The 18,925-nt window shown below is 42.8% G+C and overlaps 1 protein-coding gene across 6 annotated transcripts in view; it reads right to left on the reverse strand.

Moving 5' to 3' along the window:
- Positions 1–1,525: 1,525 nt before the first annotated feature.
- Positions 1,526–18,925, reverse strand: part of LCP1 (lymphocyte cytosolic protein 1) — an 83,577-nt gene continuing 66,177 nt past the window's right edge. For all 6 annotated transcript variants that reach the window (XM_041731301.1, XM_041731306.1, XM_041731302.1 and 3 more), the window contains 6 exons: positions 17,213–17,291; positions 16,511–16,625; positions 15,500–15,633; positions 8,905–9,028; positions 6,090–6,214; positions 1,526–3,317 (listed from right to left, as the gene is read on the reverse strand). In XM_041731301.1, the coding sequence (XP_041587235.1) occupies positions 3,185–3,317; positions 6,090–6,214; positions 8,905–9,028; positions 15,500–15,633; positions 16,511–16,625; positions 17,213–17,291 (710 nt within the window). In that variant the 3' untranslated portion in view covers positions 1,526–3,184. The remainder of the gene's footprint in view (positions 3,318–6,089; positions 6,215–8,904; positions 9,029–15,499; positions 15,634–16,510; positions 16,626–17,212; positions 17,292–18,925) is intronic.

Below are 18,925 nucleotides of genomic sequence, written 5' to 3' on the forward strand. Positions count from 1 at the left end.
GAGGATTGGGTCCAGGATCTGTTTCGTCAAATAATTTGAAAGAATGATTTGGGAGGGAGGATCTATGTTTAACATTCAAGTTAATACCTTTGATAGAGCAGAAACTGAATACCCGTCCAATTAAAATGAACATTCTGTGCACAAGAAGCAGATAATTATTCACTGTGACCTTATTTATTGAGGCAAACAGTTAAACAGCCTAAATATCTATTTATAAGCCCTTGGCTGAATACAGTTTGGGATACCTATATAATAAGATCCTATACCCACTGAAAGGATGGAGGCTGATCTGTATATCCCAACATGGAACAATCACCAAGATATGGTATTAAGTGAAAAAGGCAGGATGCAGAATGATGGCTATGGTATGCTAATATTTATAATAAAAAGGTCTGCATATGAGTATTATACGAATGACATATTTCTAGAAGGATACAAAGGAATTAGTAACAGTGACTGCTGACCAGGAGGGGAACTGGGGGATGGGGCGGGGGGAATGGTGGGTTGATGAACGAGCTCTCTGGGGATAAGAAAAAAAACAAAAACAAAAGCCTGTTTGTAGAGTTTGATCATAGCTATGGTGTAGACACCTCCATCGTTGCCAATTTCAAGTTAACAATAATTTAGTGATAGGGTCACAAGACTGGCTCCAGTGAGGTGATCGGAGCTGGCTTCAAAGCACACTTCCAGACACGGAGGTAGGAGGGTGGCCTCTCGACGGTAGACACCTTGGTGCAATTTTGACTTCTGATGCCGTATCTGGATTGACATTTTAATGTAGCAAGTATTTATTTATTTATTTATTGTAACAAACTTTTAAATTTAGAAAAATTACCATGATTAGATTGCGGCATCCCACAATCTAATCTTTTCTTTCCTTGGAAGAGCTGCAGGAACGTTCAGGCTACAAAAGAGCCACTTCCAGAAGGAAGCTGCTGGCAAAGCTGGGACTTGCTGCTGTTGAGGCTCACACACTCGGCTTCCTAGCAGCTGTGTGGTCAGGAGGTAACCATGCCAAAGAGATGCTTCTCATCGACCACAGAGGCTACCTGAGAGGACCCTGCGGGGGAGAAATTCTCCAGCACTCTCTCTGTGCTCCTCCCCCAAAGGGAGGATGGCCAGGCCAGGGAGCCCACATCAGACCCTGCCAGCCAAGAAAGATGCCTCTTTCCGTCTCCCCGGAAGCCATCCTGCACCAACCCCCACATCTGGTCTTGGTTCACAACTGGGCTCAAAGTGTCTAACTCCAGCTTACTTTTCTGTTTTGCAGCCAAAATATTTTTCCTTAGACTGTTTCCTCTGTCACAAGCTCACCTCACCCTTGTTTATCACTTATCACACCTGCCAGTTTCCTGAACCTCCATCTTTCCAGGTCAACCAGGCACAACGCCAGGCCTATTTCTAAAGCCTTGCACCATGCCTGCCACATGTTAGGCACTCGGTGTGTGTTAGCCGGAGGGAGTCACCGATAAGTTACGCCGAGTTCTAATGACACTTGCCAAAGGAAACATCCAAAGACATGACATAAGTGGAACATTTTTATTTGGAGACATCTGGAGCATTATTTTATCTTCATTTTCTATTAAGCCAGGAGCAGTCTTCCCGGAGCCAGGTGGGGGATAATCATGTGAGGCTACATTAAGTTCGGTCCGAGACAAAGCCAACCACTTTGTATTCAGATGCAGCAGAAATACTGATTACGCGCTAGAAGAGGCCACATTTTGGCTTCTCGAACCTGCTGCCGAGGAATAGATCCAGGGTGAAGCATTGCAATTCCTTTGAAAGATGGCTATGAGAGTCTAGTGTTGGTTCACAATGCTCTGCTGCTTCTTAGCCTCTGGCAGGTTTTCATGAAAATTGTATATACTCTGTTAGGGCTCCTCGAACTCACACTGCTCCTCTGGTTTTGTTTCAGAATCCTTTAAATGTCTTGTGTATATGACTCTGTGTGGGTGTGTGTTGTTGGGGGGCAGGGGGTGAGGTGGGGGCGCTGCTCATTGGCACCTGTTGCTCCCTCGAGCTTGGGGGTGGCAAAAAGCTTCTATACTACCCAAAAAAGTAAACATTGATAATATGGCCTTGCAGCAGTCAGGGGCACTAAGATCTAAGAACAAGTGAGAAGCGGAGCCGAATTGCTTCCAGTCACCAGTTAGCCACACCACAGTAGAGAGGTCTGAGGAGCAGGCCTAAGGCACCGAGGGGCAGCGGCCTGGAGGAGAGCCGCTTTGTTGTGGCTCCACACTGTCCCCTCGTGGAACAAGGCTCAATTACACCCTCCTTGGGGGTAACCTGCCTGGAGGTTAAGAATCTCCCTGAAGGCACAGTATTCAAGATGGTAGACCTGATCTGGGCACAAATCCTAAAAGAACAGAAGCTTCCAAAAAAAAAAACAAAAAAAAACAAAAACAAAACAAAACAAAAAGAACAGAAGCTTCCTGTGTGCTGACAAAACTTAGGCCATTTGGGACTCTCGTTCTGAGGAAAGGCTCTGATGAGGTCTTACTTTTGCGAGTCACCAGGGACTCTCGGGACCCCAACAGCCTGACCCATCAGAGGCGCCAAATGACCCAGACCTGAGGATGGGCAGCAAAAGTGGGCCACAGAGAAGGCATTGTTCTGAGAGAGCATAAAGCAAAGCCACAGGAGGGTAGGAGAGACTTGTAACAGATCAAATGCCGGCCTCCAGAAACAGGCTTTGGGACTGGCTTGATGATTCCCAACCCCCGCCCCCTCCGGGGTCTCACCTTGAACCAAAAAGGCAGCCAAATTAAGCCAGGCTGAAATATTGTTAAAATTAATAACACTGCAGCATCTATACTTGACTAATAGCAAAAGCAGGAAGGGTGCCTGGAAGGTAAGGGTGTTTTTTCCCCCCTCTAGGTTTTCAAAGAAGCAATAAATTCAATAATAAAAATAATTTGTGAGAGACTGGGTTGTGGGTTTTTTGTTTTGTTTTGTTTTGTTTTGTTTTATGTTTTTGCAAAGAATGAAGCTTTTTTTTTTTTTTTTTTTTTTTTTTGCATTCATACAGGAGAGGCTACCTGGCTGGACAAACATACACTTTTTGGAATCCTGTATAATGTCACGGAGTTGAAAACTGGAATGGCTTGAGCGGTCTCCGTGCTTCCCGTGGGCATCCCATGCTGAGCAGTCAGGAGTGTGCACGTCGCCTCCCCACTGGGACTTACACCCTCTTCATTCCTTTCCCCATGAGGCAAGCAAACACGGTCATGACCATTTTGGGATTCACTTCGACCAAGTCTTCTGGAAGAGCATATACTCTGGCCCCAATTTTGCGGGCCATAGAGATGGCATATCTAGAGGGAGAGAAGAGGAAGAATGAGAAGAGCCTGAGCCACAGAGTATGAAGGGGACCCCTCAGGAGCATAGGCACGTGGTTCCACATACCACATACCACGCAGCTCTCACTCCTGGGACAGCCGGGGGAGTCATGGCATCCCCTCACTCCTGTGGGCCAATCTCAGCTCAACAGAGCTCCTGACTACTGGACGTGCTGCCTAGACTCATGACAAGCACCACATTTATTACTTGCCCTTAAAGAACCCCTCTAGCTCTTGCTACGTTTGATGCCTTCGCCATGAGTCTTCTCTCGGGCTTTAGAGCAGCAGAGAAAGTCCTGGAACTGAACAAGAATGTGCGCTGGGAAAAGTTTGCAGACCCCATGTCAACTACAGCAAGGAGGAAAAGGAGGAGGGTGCGTGTGTCATGCTTCTACCTTGCACACAGGTTTTACTCTTCATTCCATTCCAATCCTTGCCCGCACAGGCATGTATGTATTTATGTCACTAAAATACCCAAAGAGCCAGAGTTTTAGAGGACACATTTTTCACATAAGGTTATCATAGCTCCATTGGAATATTTTGCTGTATTTTTAATTACATAAAGGTAATTTTTATGAGTGGTAATCTGTTTCCAAACGAGCCCCCAAGACAACCTGGCAGTTCTTTTATTCACCTCATTTATTATCTGGTAACCTCTTACAACGACTGCTCCAGAGATTCTCCGTTCTACCCAAGGCCCCATTACGTCCTCTGCTGTTAACTAACTTTATTCCTCCTCTGCTGATCATATGAGGAGCACCAGGCAAGCGTAGTCCCCATTCTTTCTCCTGGCCCACTTCTCAATCACCTCTTCTCTAGCAATTATTAATGAAATAAAAATGTACTTTCTCTGTTATAAAATATTAAGGGAAGTTGTTGAAGAATTAGAAACAAGAGCTTCAAAAAAATCATGCAAATCTTGCCACCATGACATACCATTTTTAGCATTTGGTATAATTCCTTCTACTCATTTTTTTTAAGCAATTTTATACCACGCACTTAGAGACTAGTGCTTGGGAGGCTGGGCTCTGAAGTCAGATTCTGAACAGTAGCTGAATCACTTAGTAATTATAAGACCTTGGGCTCTGCAAATTAACTGAAGAAACTAAGTTCCTTAAACCTAATCACATTTTTCTTAAGGAATTAGATGCAAGGTTTTTTTTTTTTTGGGGGGGGGGAGGCTTTTTTGGCCTTTATTTAAAATTCTAGGTCTTCATATGCATTCTTCCGTCTACCTGGAGGTATTCTTTCTGCCTCCTTCACCTGTCTACCTCTACTTCTTTCTTACTTGTCTTTTCAATCCATCTCATCTTAGATTTTATTTGCTCTGTAGAGCTTTGTTTCCTCCCCTGTCTCTTCCATTGCATCACAGATCCCCCGTCTATCCCATGCATCTATTGTAATTACCATTTATAAATTCCAGCATACAAGGAACTCATGCTCCTCCCCACCCCCACCACTTTCCCAAACTGGGAACAGAAAAAAGAATACTGTTGAGGTTATACACACACACACACACACACACACACACACACACACACGGCTTCTGGGCACTATTCAATTTCTTAATTCCAGAACATTGTGAGGGATTGAATTGTGATCCCCACCCCCGAAGATAAATGGACGCCCTATCCCCTACTAAGTCAGAGTATGGTCTTCTTTGGAAAGAAAGTTGTTCAGGTATAATCAGTTAAGCCAAGGCCATACTGGAGTAGGGTGGGGCCCTCAGCCAACATGACTAGTGCACTTAACAGGAGAGACACAGACACAGACACACACACACACCAGAAGGGAGACAGCCATGTAGAGTCACAGACACATAGGCGAGGTCATATGAAGATGGAGGCAGAAACTGGAGTCATGTATTTATGAGCCAAGGACTGCTGACCACCACCAGAAGCCAGGAGAGGGACAAGGGACAGATTCCCCCCCACCCAGCCTCAGAAAGACCAACCCTGTCAACATCTCGATCTTGTGCTTATACCTCCACAACTGGGAGAGAATACATTGCTGTTGTTTTAAGCTGCCCTGTTTGTGGTATTTGGTTATGACAACTCTAGGAAATAATGCAACCTGCTCAGAGAAAAGCACCACTCCAGAGTATAGGTCAGGAAACTCTCCACAAAACACTAAGTGGTAAATATTTTAGGCTTTGTGGGCTTTGTTACAACGACTCAACTCTGCCCTGTAGCAGGGAACCAGCTGCAGAAAATATATAAATGAATATGCATGGCTATTCTAATAAAACTTTATTTATAAAAGCCGACAATGCTCCAAATGTGGCTTATCAACTGTAGTCTGCTGCCCCCTACTCTACATGGTGGAGCTGCCCCCAAGCAGTTGCTCCTAAGTTGGTAAAGACTTTGGTCTTGAACCCCAGTCCTGCCCATTCATATCCATGGATAGTCATAAATGGGGTGTTTATGTTTGGGCCTGGCATGTATTCCTTTACTTAGGAAGTCTCTCATAGATTGCAACTGGGTAATTGGTTTTATGAAACTATAGGCTTGCTTATCGATTGGAAGAATATTCTTGTGTTCTTTGTCTTGCTTCCATTCTTACACTAGGAGTCTTAAACGGCTATTGCACAACATCTAAAATAATGGTGATGGGACACGGCAAGTAATGAGAAGAAAAAGCAAATGGTGCATCAACTGTTTGTGCAAAAGGCACAAGCAATAGACTTTATAGCTTTCCCGTTGCCAGCTGGGTCCTCCCCCCTCCCTGGACTCAGGTGTATTTACATACTTGGCATTGTTGAGTTTTTCTTCATCATTCAGGTTTTCTGTCTTCAGAAGGTCATAGTTGATGGAACCCGGTTGAATGGCATCAATGAGATCCAGCACAGGCAGGCTGGTGCTAATCTTCGGGTCCTGCATAGAGAGAAAGGGATGGTTTCATCAATAGGACCCCAAATTACTCCTGTTCAGCTCAAGGGAGGTGGGGTGGCTCTCTCCTCTTAAATACAAAAGATCACAACCTGGTCTGGGAAATGCCACAGTGTTCCACATGGTGTCTTAAGTCAACCGTGGTTTTGATAGGGTGCCACCAGCTTCCAGTGGGCTCAGCAAGTGGAGGAAACCCATTGTCTCCCAACAGTCAAGGAGTCATTGTCACACTGGGAATGGAAGGAAGTTTGTACAACATCCCAGAGCTGACTGGCAGGGTTTGTGGTGAGGGCTCATCTGGGCAGGAGCTTCAGCATATGCTCCTTGGAGACTCGAAGGAAAGAACAGAGTCTGTGAGTTATAGCAGACGTGTGATTAAGTCAATGACCGTAACTGGTACTTGTTGGTGCCTTACGGTTTGCCCAGAACTTCTTGTCGCCACAAGCCTCAGGTGTAGGCATCTATCTCATCTTAATTGACAGGGAGTCAAGGGAGTTTCTGAGGTTAAATGACTTACTGATAACTGGTGGAGCTGGGATTTGAACCTAGGTACCCCGACTTAAAACTCTGGGCTCTTTCTTTGGCATGGTAAACATCTTCATGCTCACACCTAGAGCTGTGAATGCTCCCATCTGCTCTCCCCTCCCCTGGGGACTGTGAGTGCACACGTGGAGAGGCAACTGCACATCAGCATCGGGGCCCAGGCAAATCCAAACACACCTTGAAGGTCTAAATCAGAATGAATACTTATCAAGAAACAAGCGAGGTCTCTAGCATTGGTCCCCTGCAAGGTGCTAGGTCTCTAGCATTGGTCCTCTGGCTAAGGAGAATAATATTTTTAGAAAATATAATGGGTCCATTTTTATTTACTCCTTGATAATGTGAGAACTATTACAGGAATAAAATCCTTATGCAGTTGTAATCTAATTTCCAACATTAGCCTGAGCTTCTGTCTCCATAGAACCTTTTGAAGAGCCACGGGGGAAACAAAGTGGAGGGATCTGAGTCTGGCCTTCTCTCCTACTTTCTGCCCACAGTCCTGCCTGCAGACAGGCAGAGACAGCTGGCAACTGGCAACGTTCAGAGCTGAAGAGGGGACCAGGACTATTTCCAAAACAGTTAATCAAGAATGAATTGTGTTCATTTTTCTTTTTTTTTTTTTAGGGTTTCACTTAAAAGTAACATGGGGCTAATTTGACATTTTCCTTTGGTGCTTTTTTTTTCCCCTTGATCAACTCTACAATGACTGTGAGGAGACAGGAGAAAATCAGCCTAGAGCGACCCAAGGAGTAAGAGAGCTGTCAAACATTCTCCAGAGTGAGTCCCCACGAGAACACCCCAGAAGCCACAGGGTGACCTAATGGGCTGTGGTGGCAGCTATTCTACCGAGACATTGCCCGCCCCGGGCTAGCACCCCGATGGCTGCATAGTAATGGTGAAGTGACCTATGGATACACACTGCTCTATGATCTCACCCCGCAGGTAAAGGTGCTTTCCGCTCACTGATGGATCATCTCCTGCCATTACTAGCTGTAACCTCTATTACTTGAGCTCCAGTGTCCTTACCTAAAAATGAGGTAAACAGTACAGCTGCCTTTACAATGTCTGTGGGATGACATGGGACTTACACACAAGGAGCCCCTTAGCGCTCAGGGCATGTTTCATGTTGATAATGCTCCCAGATTTAGCCTCTTGTCTGCTTTTATAAATAAAGTTTTATTGGAACACAGCTGTGCCCATTCATTTCATATATTTTCTACAGCTGCTTCCTTACTATAGCAGCAGAGTCCAGTAGCTGTGACAGGAACCTGCCTTTCCAACTCTTTTTTTGGGGGATGCGGGGAAGAACTTGCTCATGCCTCTACTCCTATCTCTCTGCTCAGCTCTCCAGACTGAGGGTAAGTTGGAGGAGAGAGAGTGGTGGACATGATCTGTGATGAGCTCACAGGGAGTGGACGTTCCTAGCACAGCACAACCCAGAAATACCATCTGCTCTCTTTGGTGGGGTGAAATTTTCATTTTTTTTCTTCATTTTGAAGCAGAAGACAGAATCATGACAAAGCCTCACCAGTCATGATCATACAAACTCTGACGGGGTCCCTCCCCCTAATACCTGACCTTTAAACCAAAAAAAAAAAAAAAAATTAAGATGGCACAGATGTTATGACATGAATCAAGTGTGCAAGTCCCTAGAGGAAGGATCCAGCTAATGAGTTAGGAAACATGAATTAGGAAATTGAATAAAATATAATGCTGGTTTTAATAAAAATGGGATTTGGATACAAGTACACAACTATTTTTCCCTGAAAAAAAAATTCACATGGGAGATCTTTTATAGCCTTTTACATTCCACCACCATTATGATAATAATCTGAATCATGAAACTGTGTGTATTTAAAAAATATTATTGTATTTTATGTTACTTTGAAAAACGCCTAAAATCATGTGTTAAAAATGATGGGTTTTTAAAATTAATTATTACAGGAGCAAGTGACAGGAAATTTGTCAATGAAATAGCCTGTGTACACCAAAACAATAATGGGTCATTCAAGCAAAATCAAAAATGGGGGGGGGGCTCAGATACCTCACTCTGAAGGTCACTTTAAAATAGAGTGAAAACAATAAAGATAAGCATAGAGCTCAGGTGGCCATGAGCAGTAGATTCCGACTTTTACCTTGAAACTAGAGATGGATGAACTTTTCTCCGCTTCCTTCAATGTTTCATTCACCCAGTTGACAATAATGTCATCATTGACCTTCTGTCCGCCTCCAATTTCTTCAAGAATATTCAGCGTGTACCTGAACAAAATCAAGAATGATTTCTGGAGAAAAATTGCTAAGGAATTCAAAAACACAGAAAGTAGCCAGGCTAGAAATGTTCTTTTCTTCCTAGGTATGCCACAGAAGATAGCCTGGACACCATTACACTGGGGGTGGGGGGGGGGGGATGAAGTAAGATAACAACAACATTATTTCCTTTTAGAACAATTTGAAATGTAGCATTGTGGTTATTATCATGAGATGCAGAGCAAATAAGCGCTGTCATTGCTCTGGGTAGGAAGGGAAAGCAGAAGACAGAGAGGGAAAGGAAAGCAAAGCAAAGGATTCAAACCAGTGACGCTTTTCTTAAAGGAACCATAAAAATGGAGGCACCATTCAATGCTAGAAAAATCCCAGGGGCCAACATAATAAACGAAAAAATATAAAAGAGTTTCCTTTGGGGACCCCTGGGTGGCGCAGTGGTTTGGCGCCTGCCTTTGGCCCAGGGCGCGATCCTGGAGACTCGGGATCGAATCCCACATCGGGCTCCCGGTGCATGGAGCCTGCTTCTCCCTCTGCCTGTGTCTCTGCCTCTCTCTCTCTCTCTGTGACTATCATGAATAAAAATTAAAAAAAAAAAAAAAAGAGTTTCCTTTGCATATCATGAAAGTAGAAATATTAGGAATGCACAGACCAAGTTAATCTCTAGCCTGAGCGTTAAGAATCACCTTCGATGCCTACTGTTCATGAGAATTGGGTTTTGGGGGCAAAAGATTAGAAAGATGCTTCAAGCTAGTGTGCTAGGTGCATAAACAGAATGACTTTCTTGCAGGGAAAGCAAAGAGAAAGTCAAGATGAGAAATGCTTAGCTGGGCCCAGCGATGGGACCAAACACTACGGAATTAATGGGTATAAGTGGGATGAGTCTCAGGTAGTTTTTCAAAATAATCCTATCCTAGAAAACAGCCCTAGTTTTGATCAATTCATAAAGATGAGGTTTCGTGGCATGACTGGTTTCTTGTTTCTTGCTAGCAAGCGTGGGGGTTGAGTTATGGGCATTCACTGTGACAATTAAGCATTTCTGGTGGCCCTGGTAAGAAAAGACAGGTTAGGACATGCTTCACCTCTCATGTCCATATACAGCCTCCTGGGACAAATGGAGCCCCAACTGCTAGAGGCTCCACTCACCTGGGGCGGGGGGGGGGGGCGGAATTCTCACTTCCCTTTGTCAGGAGGCCCATACTGCTTTGTTGACAGGGTCGGGGCCAAGGGCATAAAGACTATTTTGAGCTAAAAGCAATCAAAACCCAGCAGATCCAGGAAAAGCTCTTTACCTCCCTCCAGTCCTGCCAAAAAGGACTTAAATCGAGGACCTGCTCCAGAAAGAGTCATACACTTAGATAATTGCATTTTACACGAACCAGGTATGGCAGACAGAGAGGAACCTAGCAAGGCCTGTGTGATCAAAGTCCTCTATGTCCCAAAGTCCTATGTCCCATGAGTGGCCCACCAAACATTGGTTTACCAAACATTTACTCTTCCATCTTTTGTGAATCACATTCCTTTCCTTCGAAGTCCCAGACCCTTACCCCGTCTCCTTAGTTCAGAACAATGTACAACTTCATTTTGGCTGATCATCTTTGGAATTTCCATGTCTGTGTGGATTCTTGTTCATACAAAATTAAATCTCATTTTCTCCTATTAATCTGTCTCATGTCAATTTGATTCTTATGCTGGCTACAGGACCCTGAAAGGCAGTGGAAATTCTTCCTCCCTGAAAACGCTCTCCAGTGGATAGAAGCTAGGGAAGAAACTGGGACACACAGGGTCACATCTACACAAAAGTCTATCTGGGCAAACACAAAAAGCTACCAAGGAACACAGAAACTTGGAGACATACAGTAAATCATGGAGGCAGCTGACTGCACTCAGGGGTCTCAGCAGGAGCCCTCACACTGGCCCAGAGCTCTGGTGAGTACAAAATCGCCCTCCCCAACCTCAAGGGAGGTGTGGCAGGGGAATCCTATACCCGCCTGTAAGTACGACAGTAAACACAAAGGGAAGAAAGGATGGAATTAGGTTGGAGTTTCAACTCTGGACAGTCCACTCAGCATGAACTATAGATTCAAAATTTTAAACAAAAATCAATTTGGCCCATGTCTACCTAGGATTTTCCTTGTGAGACAATCACTCTGTCCCATCAACTATGTTTTGGGGCAATTGGAACCCCCACACAGGATCCCAGTATCACTGGGTGTCTGCAAACTGTGCTGCGCTGAAAAACCGTCTGTCACAGTGCAAGGGTGTCGTAAGCCCCAGCTTCAGCCAGTGCCTGATTCAACAAAAGAGGATTGATGAGGTCTGCATGTGCAGCGCTGGAGGGGCTGCGATTATTACTTGCTTGCTTTCCTGCTTTCCAATGCTTGTTTGATTTATTTAACATGTGGCCCGGAGGGACAAACCTCGCTGTTCTGTTTTGCAAGGACCTATCCCAAATTCACCATCCACAGCCTGTTTGATTTGGGGTGAGTTCCTCATTTGCCTGCCTCTTTGTTCATCTGCCGGAGCTTGACATTGCTGTCTGCCTGTAGCTTACTTGTTTCTAGCTATTGTCTCCAAATTTATACACACACTATTTGCCAGCTTTCTAATCTGAGAGCGATTTCCAGGCTACTGAAGAGGAAAGGGAGGTTTCAGCACACATCTCTCATTTGTTCTTAGTGGGGGGAAATGACATGCCATTTATTGTCCAGATAAATGACCAAATTAGCACATCCGATGAAATAAATTCCAGCTAGAACTAACTCTAAATTTAATAGATCTGTTAATGTGTGGCCCACAGAGAAAAAAAAATCCCTTCTGGTGGCATTTACATAATTATTAGTCATTCCATCGCCTTCAACAGTAATGTATTTCTCTGCCCACTTTTTCATATGCACCATTCTTGGGTAAGCACTGGTAAGAAATGGGACCTATTAGCCAGGTAGGGACGCAGCTACAGTGTAGACCTTATTGTATATATACAAGCCGTAAAGTACAACATCAGGCCACATTTCTATAACCTATACAGAACGAAAATGATATTACAAGGTGATTTTCAGATATTATGAAATTCAAAATGGCATAGAGTTGGCCTGAGTTTTTCTTTTTTTATCATTAAAACAGAAAATGCTAAAGATTATTTTATATTCAAACCCAAAAGTCAACTTAACCATGGCAACTAAAAAGACTTATTTTGTTTGTTAAAGCAATCAGTAGCCCAAGTCATCTATTAAGGACTAAAACACACGTGAAAGACAATAGAGAATAGCTCATACATGTTTCTGAAAATATACTGGTAAGGCAGCCCTTAGGGACTGTCAGTGACCTTCTAGATGGATGCAGCAAGATAGAAGATGGGGCTGAAGTTTCTTTAGTTCTGGAGTTTTCTGTGCCAGAAGAGCCTTGTGACACCTGCCTTTAAACTTCAAGGAGAGCCCAGTTCAGAGATGGGTAGTAGAGCGCTATACTTGGGGAAGCAAGTGTGAATCAGGTAGTGAACTCCATTATGATCACTTCTGACTGAACCACATCACCTGGAAACACTGACATATTTCCTTTGAGGACCATTATGAATGTCAGGATCCAGAGACAGTGGCTTGGGAATGAAACTGAAGTCCTAGAGACACTACACACCTTGTCTTTGCCATTCACTTGTGAGACATCATGTAAAATGACATGTGGTTTCTGGAACTTCCTTCCAGATAGAAAATGAATTAAGTCACAGTAACATAGATTCTAATTAAGGGATGCAATATTTCTACCTGGTCAAGGCCACCAGTATAGAGGGAAAGAGTGAAGCATTTAAAAGTAAACTATTTTATACTTAAAGATTTGCTATGTTAAATTTTTCCCAAGCTCGTGCTTTTGTACCAAAAATCATTTACTTTTCTTTTTTTTTTTTAAGATTTTATTTATGTATTAATGAGAGAGGCAGAGACACAGGCAAAGAGAAAAGCAGGCTCTTTGCGGGGAGCCCGATGTGGGACTTGATCCCAGGACTCCAGGATCATGACCTGAGCCGAAGGCAGACGCTCAACCACTGAGCCACCCAGGTGCCCTAATTTACTTTTCTTATAATTTATTTTCTGTTTATATATTACATTCTACCTTATTCAAACGGCATTGCCACAGGGCTTCCACATTAATCAAGTGTACATTTAACTCTAAAAGCTATCTAAAATTGTCTCGTGAAAAACTAGCAGGAAATTCTGCTTCTAGCCGTGGTGTGGAAACAGAGACCAGCCTTGCTTTTCTGCCTTACACACCCAAACACAATGAAAAACATATGAAACAATGTTGCTCAGACACTGGACAACAGTAAGTATAAAACAGTGGTCCCTGAAAGAAGGAAAGCAAACCTGGTGGGCCCTAAGATTGTTCCAGCTTATTGCATGAAGAGTTTCCAGGCTACAGTACAGAGAGAGAGAGAGAGAGAGAGAGAGAGAGAGAGAGAGAACCCAGAGCATAGCAGTCCCCCTGAGCTGAGACGACAGGATTGAGAACTCAAGGAAGCGAAGGTGTCTGAAATTTGTGGAGCAGAACACTAGAGAGGAGAGAGCTGCCTGGAGAGGAAAGCATCATCTAGAAAGAAAGCTCCAGACATCCTCAGAGGGTTTGTCCCAAGTCTTTAGCTGAGGTTTACTCAATGCATATGTGTGAGCAAAGCACCAGAGACTGTGACATACTCAGAGGAGATTATCTCAGTATGGAGAGACAAAATTAGCTCAAGACTAATTAAAGTTTTAAGTAAGCCTCAAAAGGATCAGACCATGCTTAAGTTACTTAACTGCATCCCAGGACAAAATTCAAGAATATTTAAAGGAATACAGAAATATCAGCACACAGGAAGATGGAATTCCACAATGCCTCACATACAATAAAAAATTAGTAGGCATGCAAAAGAAACAGTAAAATATGATCCATAATGAGGATAAAAATCAATTAATAGAAACAGACCCAGAAATAACAGGACTATAATTATGTTCTGTATGTTCAAGAAGGTAGAGGAAAGAGACACAGGAAATACCGAAGAGATCTGGCTCAAATTTTTATGCATGAAAACTGTGTCTGAGATAAAAAAATATACACATTAGATGGGATTAATACAAGATTAGATATTACAAAAGAGATTAGTGGATTTGAAGACAAATCAATATTGATCCCAAATGAAACAGAAAGAGGAAAAATAAAACAGAGGGGGGAAATTGAAGAGAGTGTCAGTGAACCTTGGGACAACCTCAGATGACCAAATATGTGTGAACCTGGAGTCCCCCCAAAACAAATGGGGGAGGGGAGTACAGGAAATATTTCTGGGGAAATAAAGACCAAAAGTTTTCCACATTTGATGAATACTACAAATCCTCAGACTCAAGAAGTTCAACAAACCTCAATCATGAGAAACACCAAAGCCCATTATAATCCACTTGCTTAAAACTAGTGATAAAGAGAAAAATCTAAAAGTAAGCCAGAGAACAACAGACATACTATACCATAGAACAAAGATAAGAATGACAACAGATGTATCATTGGAAACAATGTAAGCCAGAAGGCAAGGAACACTATCTTTAAAGAACTGAAAGAAAGAAAAAAAAAAACTATCAATCTAGAAGTCTACAGTTAGAGAAAATATCTTTCAAAAATGAAAATGAAATAGACTTTGTAGACAACTAGAAGCTGAAATGCTTCCTCACCAACAGATCTGCACAATTTGAAATATTTCAGATCTGATACACATGGAAATCTGTAACTACACCATGGAAAGGTAAGCGCCAGAAATGGCAAACGGGTAAGTATAGCACATTTTCCCCTTGTTTGGAAATCCTCTTTATTTTTTTTTTTATTTTTATTTATTTATTTATTTATTTATGATAGTCACAGAGAGAGAGAGAGAGGCAGAGACACAGGCAGAGGGAGAAGCGGGCTCCATGCACCGGGAGTCCGATGTGGGATTCGATCCCGGGTCTCCAGGATCGCGCCCTGGGCCAAAGGCAGGCGCCAAACCGCTGCGCCACCCAGGGATCCCTGGAAATCCTCTTTAAAAGATAATTGTTATTTACAAAATTTACAAAATTATAAAAATAAAAGGTTGGAAGAAGAGATGTCATGCTAAAATTAATCAAGAAAAAGCAAGAGTGGCTATACCAACATCAGAAAAAGTAGATTTCAAAGAAAATATTACCAGGAATAAAGAGGGTCAATGCCATAATGAAAACCGGATGATTCATTAAGAGGACAAAACCATCTGAGATGTTTAGGAATCTAATAACAGAGTTTTACAATACCTGAAAGAATACTTAAAGACCTGTAAGGGAAATAAAAATAATGGGAAAATAACAAAACACTCCTCTGGTTTTAAGTTTAGCTTAAAATATCATCCTGCTGGTTTAAATCACATTCCTGACAATTTGCTGGTATTTTTCCAGGTCAGTAATATCCTCAATAAAAGGTCATTTCCCTGAGTTACATTACCTTCTCATTAGCTGCCAAATCAAGGCCAGTGTGAGCGTGCGGTTTCCTTCATTGAGATCTTGTCCCCCGATGCCAACCAGGGAAAACTTAGCTTGATTCTTCCCCAACTCCACTGCGTAGTTACAGTTCTCCAGCTGTCAATGAGCAAGAAGGAAAACCCTGTAATGCCATCATGTCTATCGTGAGAGATACCAGATAAGAGAACAAAATGAAATAAATATTGTCAGACCGAATGATCTCTTAAATCTTGCCTGATTCTAGGATTCTAAACTAGTCAAAGAATTTTCCTTCTTTTTTTTTAAATAGAACCCCTCACTTCCACCAAAAAAAAAAAAAAAAAAAAAGAAATTCACAGTGTTCTCTAAGTGCAAAACCAAAATGAATTCATTAGTATGAACACTGGCTCGGCTCTCTCGCACTACAGAGGGCCCTGCTCAGTCACCTGCCCATGATATTCCTAAAACAGCGGAATCACGGAGATTGTCATGGAAAATCTGGATTCTCCGTCCTACATGCACATGTGGGACAGGTATTCCCGCGGCTACACTTGGATCATTAAGAGCCAAAGAGACAAGGAGTGGTGAGAAATATTTGTGCCAACCCCACTGCTGCTTTTACAAAACAATGTGTTCCCACTGTGTTGACATTAGACAAACTATTTGTACAAGTCCAACCGTCAGTACAAGGCTCTAATTCTTTAGAAAATTAGAATAAGGATCCTGCTGGTGGAAAAGCAACCCTGCAGCTCTGCTTGCTCTAATTATCTTAATTAGAATTTTTACATCATAATGTTTTAAAGACATCCAACATGGAATTATAAATAAGTAATCAACTGAAGTAATGGACTCACTTTAATGAAACCATTCAGCCTTCTGATTGCGGTGCCATAATTTAATCCCTGGATAAACATTACTTATCTAAGTTTGGCCTCCTAATAAAGTATTCACGGGGAGCTCTTGCAGGCTGGTGACTTCACCTGCCTGTTGGAACATCTGGGGAGTCACTGTTTACCTTCTTCATGTTGCCCCCCAGTTTGGGGTATGGTGGTTTGTTTACTCTGTTCCAATCAACAGGGACTTTAATCTTTTCATAGAGCTGGAAGATGACCAGGGCATCTGCTAAGTCACTGAACAAAAAACAAACACAAGACAATTCTCAGAGAGCTGCCGTTCATCAGGGGCCTACGGCGGGCAGGCGCTTCCTTGTACGTCAGCATGAGGAACATTTGCAACAACCCAACAGAACTGGTATTAGCAGCTCCATCTTTGGAGGTGAAGACACTGTGACTCAGAGAAATTGAAGAGACTTACTCCGGGTCTCTCCCAGGTGTGAGCACCTAGGGCCCAGGTGTGAGCATGCTGCCTCCGGGAAAAGAAATAGGGCTCCAACAAATGGCATAGGAGCAACGTCACCCTAAACTTCACATTTTTGTTTTGTGTTGCTTTGCCTGCTTAGGGGCAGGTCACAGGCTTACAACATGTAGTAGATGTGTCTTGTTGCTGGGTCCTGATTTTGTCCTGAGCACAGGGCAAGGGTGATGTGCGGAAGTGCATTCCTCAGCTAAAGAGCCAACACCTGCAGCTCAACGCTCCTCATCAAGATGCACACATTTGTGGAGAAAATCACACGCCGCAGAGATATTTGAAAGAAATCCTGGGGATCTTCCAAGGTCTTGGTGTCGCGCATCAAAGATGAGTCCCCACACGGCCTTACCTGTACAAGTGATTGACTCGAGGGTTAACGCCCAACGAATTCATCCAGTTCCTGAACGTCCGCTCCTCTCTGGTCTCACCTAAGTTAATGAAGACCCATTATCCTTCAGGCCTCTAGAAGATGTGCCTTTTTTTTTTTTTTTTTTAATGATCAAAGTTTATCTAAAGAGACTATCATAAAAACTGAATGCAAAATGAAAAAACTTAATTCAAAAACCTTAATGGATTTGGATGAGGATTGCTATTCTGGGTTCATTTATTTCTTTTTTATTCTTTCTTATTTTTAAAAAAAGATGTTATGTATTCATGACAGAGAGAGAGAGAGGTGGAGACACAGGCAGAGGGAGAAGCAGGTTCCCTGCGGGGAGGGCCGACGTGGGACTCGATCCTGGAACCCCGGGATCATGACCTGAGCCAAAGGCACTCAACCACTTAGCCACCCAGGTGTCCCTCATTTTTTCTTTTCTATTCCAATTCAGGGAGTGTTTCTATAGCATCTATTCTCCTGTGTGGAGCAGCAGTTCAGAGCAGACTCTCAAAACCTTACATTCTTTCAGAAAAACAAGACTTTTAGGCATCGAAGCAAGATCACACAAGCCACAGGGCTACACTAGGAGATAAACATATTCACTATTTGAGTTGAAATAGGAGAGAGAATAGTTTGGGAGTGGAGTTTAAGTTTCACTTTATAGGGCTAGTAAAATCTGGACAGGAAAGAGGAGAGGATTTGAGGCAATAGTAAGTGGAAGAGGAGACAGCATAAATAGGGACATAAAAGGAACGACAGGCAAGGTCTGTATTAAAACCATTAGGAATTCATTTTTCAGGCATCTGTGCAATAGTCAGAGATAAGGCTGTCTGGTGTCTGGAACCAGAACTGGGGCCCTCTGAATGCCAACCACCAGATTTTGGTTGATATATTAGACAATGCCAGTCATTATAGGCTCTTTTTTTTTTATTACTATAATAAATTCTTGAGCAAGGCAGAGATATAATGAAGGCAGTACTGTGATGTCCCTGGCAGCAGTGTGCAAAATTACTGAAAGGCAATATGCATTTAAATTAAACAAGCAGAGGGGATGGCGTATGGCACGAGCACACAGGCACATTCAAATGCTTGATAAATGGAGGAACAGGCCCCGAAGACCTATTGAAATGGTTGGTGTGTGATTTAATAAGAGTCCAGAAAGCAGTAAGGAAAAACAACAATCTAAAAGCCATTCTGCAGGAAGAGTTATTAGTATTTACTAATTCAGTATATTTAGGGGTGAAGAAGAGGAAAATATCAAAGGGGACCCAGGGTTTCGGTGACTAAAGGAAAAAAAAAGTGGTAGGATTACTGAAAATGGAGAGTTTCTAAAGGAGATGGGTGGGAGGCGGGTACGGAGAGAGAGGGAGGAGAGATGATCAATTCTGCTTTGTATATGCTGAATTTCAAGTGATAGCAAAGGAACCAAATGGAGATGTTCTAGAGGCAGCTGGAAGTGGGTGATTAGAGGGCTTGATGTATATACTTGGTAGTCAACAAAATGCCTGGACCCCTGGCCACAATTTATCAAACAATACAAATGAGGCCCTGTTGGAATACGGATTGATTTTGCCTTCTAGCTCGGGTAAAGCATTGCAGGGGGGGGATAAAAAATCAATATTTTAAATCTGGATTTCCTTTCTTTGGTGATATTCATTGAATATTAGTTCCATCTTGATTTTTTTG

The sequence above is a fragment of the Vulpes lagopus genome, chromosome 16 (assembly GCF_018345385.1).
Source record: "Vulpes lagopus strain Blue_001 chromosome 16, ASM1834538v1, whole genome shotgun sequence".
Lineage (NCBI taxonomy): Eukaryota > Metazoa > Chordata > Mammalia > Carnivora > Canidae > Vulpes > Vulpes lagopus.